General features: G+C 43.7%; 2 protein-coding genes across 2 annotated transcripts in view; one reads left to right on the top strand and one right to left on the bottom strand.

Moving 5' to 3' along the window:
• Window positions 1-4,630: 4,630 nt before the first annotated feature.
• On the bottom strand, window positions 4,631-14,926 carry RERGL (RERG like). Its single transcript, XM_075440338.1, has 5 exons — window positions 14,684-14,926; window positions 14,483-14,539; window positions 12,010-12,083; window positions 8,030-8,178; window positions 4,631-6,927 (listed from the first exon to the last, which is right to left on the bottom strand). Exons 1-5 carry the CDS (start codon window positions 14,733-14,735, stop codon window positions 6,645-6,647), a joined length of 615 nt encoding a protein of 204 aa, XP_075296453.1. The 5' UTR covers window positions 14,736-14,926; the 3' UTR covers window positions 4,631-6,644.
• Window positions 14,518-15,805, top strand: part of PIK3C2G (phosphatidylinositol-4-phosphate 3-kinase catalytic subunit type 2 gamma) — a 310,696-nt gene continuing 309,408 nt past the window's right edge. Inside the window, exon 1 of the mRNA XM_075440297.1 lies at window positions 14,518-14,603. The gene's annotated coding sequence lies outside the window, so the exon portion shown is untranslated. The remainder of the gene's footprint in view (window positions 14,604-15,805) is intronic.

Here is a 15,805-nt window from a genome sequence, read left to right as displayed (position 1 = left end):
TGTGACTGTGGCCTCACGTCAGTGGTCTAAAGGAAATAGCTCATTGAACTTCCTGCTTAGTGAAATATTTTAAGCTTAGAGCCATTTGGTGCAAAATCCTCCAGTTGCAAAGAGGAGGACATTGAACAGCCAATCAAGGCATAAGTGATGCAGAGATTTTAGGCTGTCCATTTGCGAGTATTGAGCTTGGTTCATTCCATGTGGCTGTTAATTGCTATCAGAAGATGTCACAAGGTGAGCTAGTGTCTTTGCTCACACACAAGTTGTTTAGACATATTTTCCAAGTCAGAAAAAAAGCCGATTAGTTGAATCACTAGCTTGGGAGTCAGGAGACTTGATTCAACTTTCTGCTCCACCATAGGCTTTTGGAGTTAACGTAGGCAAGCATTTAAAATACAGTTGTGCTTCAGACTGCAGTGAAGCATCAAGATCTGCTAGTTAGTTTTTAATGAGCTAGCTTAGAAGCAATCTGTGGCAGTACTCAGCTAACTTTTCCTCGGCTTCATTTCCAGTTCATCCATTAATTTAACATGAGACAGCTGGATTTCAGGGTGTTTCATGAAGTTCAGCAGGGATCAAATATAATCCAGCATCCTGATCAATCATATGAAATAAATTTAGCGTTAAATGACCCAATGGTCAGCTGAAGTTAGATGTTAATTGTCTAACCATAGGGACTCAATTGACTTTGGAAAGTAGGACAGATGGGCTCTGCAGGGCTGAAAATGAGGGGCAAGATAGCTAGCAAAGAGCCCCAAGAGGGCATATTTGGAACACGATTCATCTCACCTAACTTTAGAGATCCCCAAATCTAATTACCTTTACGGTTGGTGGAGGGTTTCATGCCTTTTGGAGTGTGATTCATCTGTGTTATTTGAAGCATCACCTTGATGAGGTAAATTGCTTGGTAGAACGGCGTCTAGCTGAGATGGGAATCTAGAAGCAGACCTCCATACTGGGCCAGGTGAATCCAGCCTTGGAGTCTTTCCAGTAAGTGACCTTGCTCATTTAGAGCTGGAAGTAGTGTATCTGTGCTACAGCTTACAGATAAGAGAAAAATACTCTTGCCTAACTCTGCCTTAATCTCCCTGCCATGTCTCCCTGTCATGTTCTGGGGATTAACACTTCCAGGAAGCTGGAGAAAGGCAAGGTGGAGGTCAGACCCCTTATCAAGATCAACAGGTGTAGCTGAGAAAACGATAGAAGCTTTCAAGCCCCGCTTGAGGATATTAATATGCACGGGCAGTATGTTAACAGGAAACCTTTCAGCATCCGAGACGAGATAGCTGAACTTTATTTCAGTGAAACAGCTGAGCTCAGAAGCATCAGTCGGGAGAAAAACCGTAGCAACATGTGCAGTTTTGTTCGTAACGATGCTGTCAGATGAAGCCTATGAAATCTCACATTGTTGAGCCCAGCCTGATCGATAGCAGAACTTTATAGTATCAGAAGGCGCGGGGGTTTTTACCCGTGCTTGGTGCTCGGCGTTGTTGGGTTTCCCAGCAGCGACGTTTGAGCCCGAGGAGGAGCCGAGAGGCCCCGCTGCTCGCCGAGGGGGTGAGAGGCGAGGAAAAGGCCACGCGAGGGCGCTGTGGGAAGCGGTAAAGCTCTCGGCTTGCTCCTCGTTCAGCAGCCGGTCACTCCTGCAAGGCAGCCAGCAAAAGATTATTCGACTTTCCGAGGCTCCCAGCATCTTTAAAATAAAGTTCCTTCTGGGAGGGAACTCGCCTGAAAAGTTAGAACTCGCTTTTGAGAAAAAAAAAACACTCCCAAAAACCTGTGTGAAGCTGGTTTAAAACGTTGTGTCTATTAAAAACGAAATCTTTGCTAGATACCACAATGCCTGTAATTTTAAGGTCAAATGTTTTCATTTCTGCTTCCTTTCTATTTATTTCAACTAGTAAATGTAAATGTTATGCCAGATAGAGACAGTGCCATTTTGCTGCTGAATGCGACCACAGCAGCGCACGAGGGGACAGACCTGCTGAAATCACTTGGCTCAAGCCCTGTGGTAACAGCTCCATTTTCCACTTGTCTCCTTGTAGTACTTACTTCTCTGTACTGTTAGAGGCCTCCGCTGGAAAAACTGTGGGTGTTTTACAGTTCAGCAGAAATTAACCACGTATCTGAACTCCTAGCCAGTCTTAAAAATTGAATGGAGTAGTAAATGGCTCAAGTCATGTCAAATATATAGGGCTAAACGTGGATATTAATTATATAACCAGAGGGACTCAATTTACTTTGTAAAGCAATTAAAAGGAGACAGAAACTTACAGTCTGTTTCTGGAAAAGAGTAATGTCTGTTTAAAAATAACTTCCTACCCAGAATAGCCTGCCTGTCTCATATAATTGTGGAGGGAAAAAAAAAAACCCAAACACTTCGGTGTTTGCAGCACTGCCTCTTTATGGAAAAATCAAACCCAAGTTTTAAAACAATAGAAGTTGACAGTGAGATGCCCAGATCCACATATAAACATGTAAACAAAGGATTTGCTTTTCAAACTGGCTGAACAGCACATCAAAATTTAGCTCCCCCTTGTTTTTATTCCCCATGGGCAGGTTAAGGCTATGAAGAGGCCTCTGTTCCTGTGGATGGGTTTAAGGAGGAGGAGGGTTCATTTTTTTAATGGAGAGTACAGTTTAATATTGCTCTGGAGTATTCTATAGTTTGGTAGTCTGACTTTTTTTTTTTTTATGTATTTCTTGCTTCAGAGCGGATAGGCAAGGATTCCTTTCAAGCTTATTAAGAGCCTGAGTTTGTTCCTCTATCCATAAGCAAAGTGGACCTGTATGAAAACTTCATTAACCTAAAGCACCTGCTCCAACAGGCATTCTGATGGAAAATCAGCATATTCTTGGATACGTACTGCACTTTAGTTTCGCTTTGAGTGGTATACCCTCTTCTTTATAGTGTACTCTCTGAAAATACCAGAGTGATATGGACCCAACTGTGAGAGCACCATACCTGCTCAGGCTGATAGCCACAGCATCCATCCCTCTCTCTGCCTCCCAGACGGACAGAATGCCAGGATCAGTTATCTCCAAACATCTGCTGGTGCACCATCTTCAAAGCGGTGTAGTCAGACAGAAAGGAAAGCAGCAAGACTGTCCCTGTATGACTCACAAGGTCTTTGAACTTCAATGTTCACCCTTCCATCGCTTCAGAAATCAGCTTTTAGCAATGGACTAAAAAAACTGTGATAGTTACTTTTGTCCTCAGAGTATAGCACGGCATCAGAACTTCTGAGCCACCTTTTTATTGCTATTCTTATTTAAATATATTAGAAAGAAACAGGATGTTTGGTTGGTCTACTCAGTAATACGCTTTTTATTATTCCTTCTTCCAGGAATATCATGCTTCAAGCTTTTCTGTGATGTTTTCCCCTCTGCCCTGTTGTGAATGTCACTATAGTGGGATTTACGAAAAGAAAGAGTTTAACGCATACAGCCATGACAGCAGGAAGAGGAGCTGAGGTTGTGTTTGTCTTGTTTATTTCAAAACTATAGTCAGAAAAAGCTTCAAAAACCACCTGAAAGCTCTCTGAGAGACAGCATTTGGGAGCCAGGGGCTATTACATTTATACTTTAGGAGAATCTCTTTGCTTTTATGTCACTGTTTCTAAAGTCAAAAAAAGTTGAAGACAGGGAGAAAGAAGATCATTCTGAGTGCCTTTCTCAGGCAAAATTTTACTGAAACTATAAAGTTCATATAAACAAGGACTTCCAGATGTGATAGCGAGAAACTTTTAATTCTTGTATAGCAATTTCAAAATCTTTTGTTGAGAAAGGATGAGGTCATATGCTGAAGCAATCTGTGGAAACACAAATACCTCCGTTTCCGCTCTCTTCAATGAGTCTGCTATGCTCTAGGTGATGTCACTGTTAGGGGTGAGCATCAAACATCAGTTACACCATTTACTTTGTTATGCAAGCAGGGTTCTTGCTCACATTTTCAAATGTGGCTGAGCCAGTAACGTATCACCTTCACTGTTAGAACTCCAAGAACACTTAGCAATATATATATATATGCCTTTTACGTATCTTATTTTTCTTTAAAAGACCTTCACTTTTTTAAAACAATACTAATAAAACACACTTAGAAAGGGAAACATACACACAAACTACACAGAAATATACAGAAATTAATCTGCTTTACTGCTTTAAAATTTAATTCCTTCCCAAACTCTGCACTCTGTTCATTTGCACCAACCATCAGTAAAACACAAGTGAAATTCTGACCCTAACATCAAATGATGTCTATACTGCATACTTTAGTGCACCCAAGTCTAAATGCATCCTGCAGCTGTTTCAGCTGTTGTTCAGATGAGTGCAACCTAGCGTGTGGGCCAGAAGACAGCCATTCTGTGTTCCAATACTTACCCCATCTGGACAAAAAGGGAAGGAAAAACTATTTGGTATACTGCAGATTCCACCTGTCTGGAAGTCCACATTCCCATTAATATGAGCACATGAAAACAAACTAACTTCTCTGTGGCTGTCTGGACAAATTTTTAAAGGGTAAGAATTTTTTTAAAAAGTTCTCTACTGTTCACTATATAAAGGTACACGAAGGCTTCTTCATGGTGTACAGGAAACACAGCAGGAGGCTCTCTTTTGTACAAGTGCCTGATTCCCATATTTTTCCTAATTTGGATTCCAGATCTGCGTGGTGCTTCACTTTTCCAGTAGTCAAAAAAAAAAACCCAACCAAAAAACCGTCTGTAGCTTTATACCATAGTAAAGACCAACAAAAGCATTGATACATCCATCTTCCACCCAGTTTATTTAATAACATAGCAATAAATACAGGTAAGAGTTTTCAAATCTGGCAGTGCTAGAGCTGGTGAGATACAGCTGCCCAACAGATTAAGAGCCTATTATCAGTAGTTCTGGAATTCCATGTGTGCTGGAGAGCTGAAGGGTGTACACGAGCAGTCTTCAAGTTCAGCCTCATAGATACTGACAATACAGTTAAATACACTACTCCTGATACAGCAGAGTAGCATCTGCATAGAAATCAGGCAACACTGCCTGTCAACACTAAGAACTATATTTCAGCACTTGTAATCTTAAAACAAATGAAATAAACAGTGTCTTTTCCTTAAAAAAGGAAGTGAGCTTTGGTCGCCACTTTTAAAAATCTGCTTTAGCTTTATTTTACAACAGTAATGCTAAGATTATAATCACTTTTTTGTTATTTTATGGGGGTGGACATTTGAAAAATCAGTATTCTGCTGTGACTGATAAAGTAACCTTACTAGTTTCAATGCAGGTAAAATTTCAGAGCAGAGGTAGGCTTCAGCTCAGAAACTTACAAAGACTGAATCCCAGCTGACCTCTGGAATGAGTAACTCACCTTCAGATCACTTCTCTTTCATTATTTCTGTATGAGTACAGCACTTTCAAACATGCTGGGCTAAGCCCGTATTTGGTTATGTCTACAGCAAGAGCTCTGAATGTCAACTGACAACATATTTACACCTGTCTGATATTTAATATCCACATTTGAGAAGTGTAGCTAACATCTTGCTTAGTGCTCTCTCAAGTGGCATTTCAATGCCATAGCGATGACTAGTTGTAAAGACATTGGTCCTCAGGAAAAACACACTAACCAAGTTAGGAGCCCAAGTCTTACCAGCAAGCCGACCTTTACATCCAGGCAGACATCCTAAGAATCTGTGCTCTTTACCAGCCCATGTGCTTTCCAAGCTTCCACTCCCATCTAAAATTGAACAGGTACATCCACCTTACAGGTGAGGAAACTTTGTTACAGGCCACGGAAACTGCTCTGTGAAACAATCAGTCCGAGATGTTACCCTGGCCTTACACTGGCCCCAGCCATAAAATTATTTCACTAAAAAATGACATTGCCAAAACAGTCCAATGCTCACTGACTAACATTTCACTAACATTTCAGCTCGCACCCTCCTCAACCCTCTCTACTTTCTTTCATCACTCCAAAAAAAAAAAAAAAAAAAGAAATTGAAACAGGAGACAACACTGCTTTATCTGTTTCCTACCTTCTGGTGCCTCTGCAAGGCAGCTTTGCAGGTAGATACCTTTTGTAGATTTGGTGTCTAAGCATTTAATTTATATGAATTTCAGCAGGTGTTAAACACCTTTAGGCACATGAGGATCTGAGCCATCCTTCCTTGAGTTAAATGCAAATACGTTATCACATACAGCAGCAGTATTTTGCTTTTCCTTAGTGCAAGTATTTTTGCACAAAAAAACCAACTACTTCTCAGAATTCTGAAGTAAGATTTTGATCAGCAAGCCTGAGTTTATTGGAAATAACTAGTTATACTTCAGTTGCACCTAGCAGCTCTACCCAAGACCATGCTGGTGTTGAAGAAACACAGACAAAAAACTCTCCTCTGAAGAACTTATGAGATAGGGGGTGAGAGGAGCATTTTAGAATTTAAGTGACATAGCCCTAACACAGTAAATCTGTAGTAGAACTGGAAATAGAAGGTCAGGTCTTCTAGGTCTAGATCCTGTCCATTTGACCAAACTATCTCTCACCTTTAGTTTCTACTGTCTTACTCCTCCAGACATTGACCTTTGGAGGAAATTGCCTGAATCCCAAGAGCTGCCTGTTCTCCAGTATTTCAGCTTGTTCCTACTTCAAGACTAGCCATCTCTTACACAGATTTCCTTCTCTTTCCAAACACATTGTTGATTAACTTGGCCATTGACTTTGATCCACTTGGTCGTCTCTTTTCCTTCGCTTTGAAATTTGAGGTGATATTCCTCAGGACTTTCATGAACATTGCCACAACTTCCTGATAATGTTCTGCTGCAGACAGTTCACAGAATTGGCACTTGTTATCCATTGCCAGCTTCTGCCCTTCATCCCAGCCAACTTCCCGCATGTGGCACAAATCCTGTTTATTACCAACCAAAAGTACTGATGACTCGACCACTCTGAAATCAAAAAACAGTTCCATTTAGAGAAAAGGTATGTATGTTACAATGCTGAATGCTGTATGCTGTGGTATATACAGTGTGTATGAGAAGTATGTATGTTTAGGATAACAGGCATTGTGAAAAAACTTTGCCAGGTAAAGTTATAGTTTTCCATCAGCCATAGTCAAATGTCAAAGGATTTTCCAGACAAGCTATTATCTATCAGTAAATTTTCACTGTGGTTCGTCTACTCAGTGAATTCATGTATTTTTCATCCACTGCAGTTTTCACTCTATACTGCCAAGTATATTGTCAGCCCCTGGACTTCATAAAGAAGCAAGCTGATCATTATCTCCGTTTGTAGATAACGGAATAGAGTCAAAGAGATGCATCAGTGAGTGGCATAATTCAGAAGAAAACACAGGAATCCTAACTCCAAGCTTGCGCTGAAATTACTCCTTCCAGAGAAACTTTAACTAACAAGGTCAGCAATAAAACAGACAGAAAAGTGTTCATTTTTTTTACTCCACTTCTGATGTAAAGAAATAATTTAACTCTTATTTATTTAGAAAGCACCTCAGCTGGCTGAGGCAGGGATACACACCACCACATGTACTCAGACTTGCAATTTGGGTGATTCTTTTTGAAAGTAGTTTGTTTCTTACCACACGGTCACCCATGTGCACAAATGATGTTGGGGCTACCGCTAAAGGCAGTTTCGAAGACATTCACGGTATTAGATTCATTTGCTGTGGGAAATGCTTTCTTCAACCCTCACATTGGTGCATCTGCATTGGTAAGAGAGTGGGGGAGTAAAAGCATAGACTGACTGTGCCAGCTTTTTACCCACGTAAATTATAGTAGACAGATATATGGCAGTTATTTAAATAGTATCACTGTAAGGAATAAGAACAAAACACCTGATGTATTTGGCTTTGGATACAGTGAAATAGACTGCAATTTGCACCACAGCTTACCTTCAGGTAGCTTATTGTTGGTATTGTGTTATGCCACTAGGATGCTGGTGGAATTTAATTGCTCCTAGGATGCCTACAGTTCACAGAAATGTTCTCAGCTTTTTCATATGTTTGCTGAGGGAAACAAAAATAATGCCACTTACTTTTTACAAGCTCCTATGTGAGACTCCCGGATCCTGTACAGCAATGCTTTTGCAAAGGCAAATGATGCTCTGTCACTGATGTCATAAACAATGATAAATCCATCAGCCCAGTGGAGCTCATCTGCGAGGCAGAGCTTCCCCCGCTGTGGCTGAAAGAAGTTCAAATTCATATGCAAAAAATAATGTTACTGTTGTCACTTTAGAGCATTTTCTTTGTCACTGTGAATGTAAGAATGTTGTATTTTCTGTTGTAAAAGGTATTAATAGGTCTAGTTGCTGGTATTGAATTCAGGTATAATATAATAAATAACCATCACTACAGATGGCACATTGGATCATTGACAAATTCATTATGAAACATTTACACCTCATTTAAGCAGTAAAATTGCATAACCTGTACAGCCACTGCTTACGCTGAATATTCTGCAGAGTTACAGGAGAATGAAACATACAGGAGCCACCCGTATTTGTGCCATTTCTGGTTATAGACCCAATTTGCATGTTCCTAATATTCTGACTACAGTAAGCTTAATTTGTTGAAAATTCTTTGTTCCCACTCATTTCTTCTTTGCATTGTTCGAGCTGGAAAGAGTATTTACCAGTAGAATAAGTTTCTACAGAGCCAGAAGAAAACCCTCCTTTCAAGCTGCAGTTAACTTTAAAAAACATGGTGACAAAAGTCACTCAAGCGATAATAGGATTCTACTTCTTGGGTCCATTCCTTCACCCCAAGAAAGTGTCACACTTTCATTTCTAAAAAGCAACAGCTGCAAACTGCCCTATTAAGTTAAAGAATGTGATTTCAAAACTATTTTAAAGTAGCTTATCCCCACAGATGATCTGGCAGCAGCTAGCAAGACCATGTGACCCAAGACAGGTAAAATACCGGAAGCTGGCCAAAAAAAAAAAAAAAGGAAAAAAATTGCTTTTGCTCTGTGGAAAACCCAACTTGCATAGTGATTTGAGGATCATTTAAGTTGTTCCCTTACTAGTTTACTATTTTTCTCCTTTCAATGTATAGCCTCTACCCTGGTTGCCTTGATTAGATCAGCATCAGGGCAGCACTGTAGCATCATAAACAGCCATACCGGGAAGGCTGTAACTTACCATGAGAGATGGTAACAACGGAAGGAGATGCATGACAAAGAAGAGATGAAACAGGTTCAAAACTGTTTGAGTACTTCAATATCTTTAATACAACAGTACTTTAATATTGTGGTGATTGTGCAGCAGGTTTAAGGGCAGGAAAGGTAACTTGTGTGTGTCACAGCTGTTTCCCAGATGGATCACAGAACCACAGAAAATCTCAAATTGGAAGGGACCCATAAGGATCATGGAGTCCAACTCCATGCTCCTCAAAGGACTACCTAGAACTGTATCATACTACTAAGAGCATCATCCAGATGCTCCTTGAACTGTAACAGGCTTGGTGCCATGATCACTTCCCTGAGGAACCTGTTCCAGTGACCGATCACCCTGTCAGTGAAGAACCTTTTCCTAATGTCCCAACCTGAACTTCCTCTGACGCAGCTGCATTCCTTTTCCTCATGCCCTGTTGCTGGTCACCGGAGAGAGGAGATCAGCACCTCCTCCTCCACTGCCCCCCTTGAGGAAGCTGTAGACTGTGAGGAGGTCCCCCCTCAGCCTTCTCTTCTCCGAACTGAACAAGCCAAGCGACCTCAGCCACTTCTTGTAAGTCTGGCACTCCCAGCCTTTCACCATCTTGGTCACCCTCCTCTGGACACACTCTAATAGTCTGATGTCCTTTGTATATTGAGGCACCCAAAACTGCACACAATACTTGATGTGGGGCCAGACCAGTGTAGATTGGGACAATCACCTCTGTCAACCAGCTAGCTATGCTATCCTCAATGCATCTCAGGACACAGTGGGCCCTTCTGGCTCCCAGGGCACACTGTTGACTCATATTCAACTCACCATCAACCCAAACCCCCAGAGCTCTTTTGCAGGGCTGCTCTCCAGCCTCTTATCCCCCAGTTTGTATCAATAACCAGGATTAGCCCATCCCAGGTGGAGAATGTGACACTTACTTTCGTTAAATTTCATACAGCTGGTGACTGCCCAGCTCTCTAGCCTATCCAGATCTCTCTAAGGCCTCTCTACCCTCTATAGAGTCCACAGCTCCTGTTAGTTTAGTATCATTGACAAACTTAAATGTACATTTGATTCCTGCATCCAGATCATTTACAAAAACTGGCCCTAAAATAGAGCCCTGGGGAACTCCACCAGTGACTGGCCACTGGCCTGATGGAACCCTATTTACTCTAACTCTGAGTATGACCCATTAGCCAACTGTTTACTCAATGTGTTATGGACTTGTCTAGCTGTATGGTAGACATTTTGTCCAGAAGGATACTGTGACAGATAGTATCAAAAGCTTTGATAAAATCCAAAAAACCTCATCTGCTGGCTTCCCTTGGTCAACTAGTTTGGTGATCTTGTCAAAAAAGGAAACTAAGTTAGCTAAGCAGGACTTTCCCCTCATGAAGCTGAACTCAAGAGACAGTGAGCTTTGCAGGACAGGGATCCGGCTACTAGAGGGAATCCTCAGAGAGCAACAAGATTTCAGGAAGCAGAAACAAAAATGGGACTCTTCCTTCCTCATTTTACCTCCTCTCAAAACCTGCTTTTCTTCCCCAGCTCCCATGGCATACAGGACCTTCATACCCCAACCATCTCCTTCTAGAATCACCAGTTCTATCAGACAAAAAGCCATACTACCGCTATTCGCTGCTTACTCCTCCGCAGACACTAAAGAGAAGTCAGGAGGAGAATAGCAGAAGGCAGCAAACAGCTAAAGTTCGTCCTTTGTTCCTAAAGAAGAACTGGGACAACAGAGCTCAATGAATGCTGGCAAGAGGTGTTGCCCTTAACACCGCTGATCTCTAGTCTCCTTAAAAGCAAAAAGGTGTCCAACCTGTAGCAACCAAAGTATCTGCCCATAACGTAGTCTAATCTGCTTTACCCTAGCTAGCTGCTACTCCCACATTTTGAGTATACTGGAGTTGTTCACATGCCACAGGATTTAATGACATTAAGTGGAATCTATAGGTCAGCTTAGGAGAGTCTTAGGAAGGTAGAAACAAGTCCACAGAACAGAAACTTCTAAGAGATTGTACAACAAAGGAGGCCTCCATGGAATAGTGAAACATGGCACAGTGGCTATTTCAGGATCCTCACTGCACTGGGATAAGCAATGCTGTTGCTCATCTCTAGGAAGGCAGATTTGTTTGGTGGTTCATTTTACGTGCTCATTAAGTTAAGTTTGTAAGTCCTTCAATTTAAGTCTGGGTCAGACTTCCAGTGCTTTGGCTTTAGCATTAGCATTCATTATCCTAGTTGGTAAGCAGCAAGATCACTCCTCAAAAGGAAACGTTGCGAGCTAATGCGATTATCCAGACAGACCTACGTAGGTCTGCATGCATTACACAGTACCAAGTTTCTCTACTCCTGTGATAGCAAGAAAGCAATTAATACAAAAAACTTTATTCCAGAGCAGTTTATTGTGATCAAAGTTCAGCTGTTAACACATACAAGCCTGCATTATGGCTTTCCTTGGATCTGTTCTGTGAATGCAAGTCTTGCTTCCAGGCCTGTCTACACTGTCCACTTCTGCAGACATTTAATAAACTGCTTGCTTTATAAAACTAAATTTCATCCATTTAGGGTATTGGAGAAAACTACCTATAACCCCACAATTTATCTCTGTATTTACTTATATAATGCAGAATTGGGGAAAGTTATTTCTATTAGTAATATTCCAAAATTCAAAAGCATTTACAGAAAATTTAAGCAATGAAGGGCTTCTTCCATGAAATGGGAAAGTGCTTCACATTTCTGAGCTATAGCAACTATAAAATTTCAGTCTTTTCAAAAAAATCATCACGCATAAATTCCAAGAACAGACAGAAAGTTTGTAACCCACCCGACAGTCTTTCTTTGCCCCCCAGAATTCTTACCTGTGAACACGGGTCATAAATTTCCAAGTGTATTTGCCTCCCATCCAGGCATAAGTGTTTAGTGTAGATGCATTCTAAAAGATACATAGCATCCAAAGAAAACCAGTATTAGTGACTGGGTATGGTGGTAAAAAGGCAACAAAGGTGAGATTTGATAATACTGAGGGGACATATAGTTCCTTCAGTATTGTTTGGTTTTTCAGGGGTTCGGGGGCTTGTTTGTTGGCAGGGGTTCAGAGGGGTTTTTTTTTGTTGTGTGTTTTTTTTTTTTGTTTATTTGTCTGGTGGTTTGTTTTGGGTTTTTCAGGTTTCCCACCCCCAGGAAACAAACCTATTTCATTTTGCAACACCTGAGCTGCCCAACACCATTTCACTGTGGTGTTCCCATCAAAGAGCTGGTACAATTAATAGTTGTGACCCCAGTTTTCCTCTTCCAAAATGGAGGCAAAGGGCAGGCACAATGCTTAGAATCAGCTAAATGCTGATGACTACTCAACCTGCTACCAAGGCTCAGGATTATGAAAGTAGTAAGCCAGCCTACATGTAAGTTCTGATTCTGCACAAAAATCATTATTTGGTAATAATGTTTATTTACCATGAAATCTGGTGCTTTAAGAGTTCTCATACTAGGTAGCATTAGACCCATAGTATTTACAGGATCATATCCTTAGACTAGATCCTAAGATATTTCTGTAGCATCAGTTCTCAGATTTAGGACTCTCCACCAGCACTAGCAAGCCTGGGAACTCTACTGCAGACAGACCATCACTATTCTTTTTAGCAGCTCATTGTTCTAAACAAGTGTAACCAACTTGTGTTCATGGCACTGGTCACGAACAGGCTGCCTACAGTATAATTCCTCAGAGTTACGGAACTACTACAGAGACAAGAACTGGTGTTGGTATTACTTAAAAAACACTTCAAAGTGTGTAATGAGGGCATAGATAAGGTCTGTGATCTGTGGAACTCAGCATCTTCAGTTTAACACCACATTCATCTTGAGCATTCTCCATGCACATCTTAAGAGTTCACCTGATTATGAACTATCAATCCCAAGCATCTCAGGATATAAAATCCGCAGCCTCTTCATGGCTTCCATAATTAAAAAAAATTTTAATTAAACTTTGACTCCACTAACAGTGGGATGATCTGTATTTTATCACCCATATTCCTGCTCCCCCCCCAAGAAACAGAACTAAACTTATCTTCCAACAAACATTTATTAACAAATGCAAACGTTTTAGGGTTTGACAAGCCTAAGACTTGCAGTATCAGGGGTTCAGAACAAGGAAACGAACAAGGAAACGTGGTTTTAGTTGTTGGGTGGCCTAGAACACACACAGAGCAGAGAGCAGTAGATAACTTACATGTGACAGCTCAGACCTAGATAAGCCATCTGGGACACAAAGTGTCTTTTCAGTCTGTGTTTGTATATCAACAACTATTGGTATAGCATTAACGTACAACTGTAACTCCATTTTCAGAATAAGTTCATTTGGATATATTCAGTGCAATTCAGCTTAGTACCGTTATTTTCTTTTTTATTTATGGATCATTGAAAGGTACTCTGATTTTGGTTTAAAAAAAAAAACAAACAAACAAAAGGTTTCAGGAAGAGTGCTTCACTTTAGCAGGGAAAGTGACGTAGGTAGCAACCTCCTCTCCTTGTTAAGCATTACTTCTCATGCTCTGTCAGCTGGAGCGGCCACACTTCCCCAAGGGCTCCTGTATCGCTGCAGCAGCGCTCCTACCCAGCATGTGAAAGTTCAAGCCCTACTTTGCCATCTTCCAAGCTCTCAGAAGCGTTTTAAGTCTCAGGGTATTTGTTCTGGCACGAACGAGGCATTCTCTCCCCAGCACGGTGAGGCTTCCCCCAAAGCTATCGGGTCAGCGCCATTCCTGCAAGAGCAGGGGGCTTTGCGTTCTGCTTCGATGAACCCGTAGTGCCCGACAAACAGGCTGTTCCACCTCTCCTCTGGAGCCGAGAGGGAGATATCCAACAGAAGGGGTGTTGGTTTGGGTTTTGGGTTTGTGGGTTTTTTTAAGTCTATTTCTTTACTCTCTTCTTTATCTCCTCTCCGGTGGAGCTTGCTGTAACCCCCCCGCAGCCGCGGCAGCCCGGTTATCGGCCCTTCCCCAGCCCCGCCGGGCCCCTGCCCAGAGCGATCCCCCCGCAGACACCCGCCTCGCCTCCCCCCGCCTTCACAGCCTGTGTTTAACCACGAACTCCGCCCGACCAGCGACCGAAAACTTCAGTCTTCCCGAAAAGTTCTGTCAAACTGCGCCTCTACCCCATTTCTTGTTGAAACGAGCGTTCGGAGCGCTGCATCTCCCCGGGACCCCCAAGCCGCCCCAGCCCCGAGCGGGGGCCCCACACGCCGCCTCCCCTCTCCCCTCCCCCCCTCCCCCGCGGCGGGCCGGGGCCCGCTCCCGCCGCCCCCTCCCCGGGCCCGGCGCGGCCCGCGGCGCTCACCGGCGTTGGACGCGTACTCGCCGATGAACCGCCTGGTCAGGAACCGCACGGCCAGCGCTGCGGGAGGGAAGCAGCCAGGTTGAGCGGGGTCCCGCCGCGCTCCCTCCCCGCCAAACCTGAGGTAAAGGCGGGCCGGGGAGGGGGGGGCCGGGGAGGGGTTGCCGAGGGAGGGGGGGGGGGTTCCGGGGCCGCCCGCCTTACCCGACTTGCCGGCTCCGCTACCGCCCAGCACAGCCAGCTTCACCTCAGTCATACCGGCTCCAGGCCGCGCCTCCCCGCCTCCATTTCTTTATAGCCGCCGGGGCCCGGCGCGGCCCCTCCGGCGACACCGCCCGGCAGCCCGCCCCCTCCCTGCTCCCCCCCACCGGCGGCTCTCCCCGCCCCAGCGGCGGGGCCGGTAGGTACCGGCTCCCCGCGAAGGGGGGAGCGGGGGATCGGCGGGCTCCTCTTCGTCCCCTCTGTCCCTCCGCCTCGTCCCCCACCTCGCAAACTCCCCCCGGGCGGCCTGCCCGCCCCCCGGCCCGGCGCCTTCGCTCCCCTCGCTGCCGCTTGCCCCCAGCCCGGGCCCCGCCGAGCGCCATGGCGTTAGGAACTACGGGGAAGAGGGAGGAGGAGGGGAAGGACGAAAGGGAAGGAGCGAGGGAAGGGACATGCGTGTGTTTGTTTATTGTTGCTGTAAGTTTGTTTGCGGGCTGACATCCTTTTGTACCAGGAATGTGAATGTGAAGAAACTAACAGAATCTCAGAGTGGTTTGGATTGGAAGGGACCTTAAAGATCATCTGGTTCCAGCCCCCCTGCCATGAGCAGGGACACCTTCCACCAGACCAGGTTGCTCAGAGCTCCATCCAACCTGGCCTTGAACGCTGCCAGGGAGGGGGCAGCCACAGCTTCTCTGGGCAACCTGTGCCAGTGCCTCACCACCCTCATCATGAAGAATTTCTTCCTAATATCTAATCTAAATCTGCCCTCTTTTAGTTTACAGCCATTCCCCCTTGTCCTGTCACTACACACCCTTGTGAAAAGTCCCTCTCCATCCTTCCTGTACTCCCCTTCAGGTACTGACAGGCTGCTATAAGGTCTTTTTTTTTTTATTTCAAAAGCTCCTGAGGTTACTTGCTAAAAACGAGTTTGTTTCGCACTCCTCCGCCCCGGGTTCCAAAGCTCCCACTAAACCTCTGGTCTTGCAAAAACTTGGGTGGGCGTCCACTTTTTATGTGTATAAATGGTCTTCTTGAATTTAAATTTAAAGTTACACGGTGGATGGTGCTTAGCTGAGGCTGGCAACGCTCCTCTGAAGCAGGAAAATACGCCGGATGTGGAAG

This window comes from Opisthocomus hoazin, chromosome 1, assembly GCF_030867145.1.
Source record: "Opisthocomus hoazin isolate bOpiHoa1 chromosome 1, bOpiHoa1.hap1, whole genome shotgun sequence".
NCBI lineage: Eukaryota > Metazoa > Chordata > Aves > Opisthocomiformes > Opisthocomidae > Opisthocomus > Opisthocomus hoazin.
This window is presented reverse-complemented; position numbering and strand designations above follow the sequence as displayed.

Bases quoted from the DNA above. Each gene is read 5' to 3' on its own strand.
- RERGL (XM_075440338.1), bottom strand. From the start codon at position 14,735: ATGACTGAGGTGAAGCTGGCTGTGCTGGGCGGTAGCGGAGCCGGCAAG. The intron at 12,084-14,482 runs GTGAGCGCCGCG...TGTATCTTTTAG, and splicing joins CGAGTACGCGTCCAACGCCG to AATGCATCTACACTAAACAC. The intron at 8,179-12,009 runs GTAAGAATTCTG...AACTTCTTTCAG, and splicing joins TTTATGACCCGTGTTCACAG to CCACAGCGGGGGAAGCTCTG.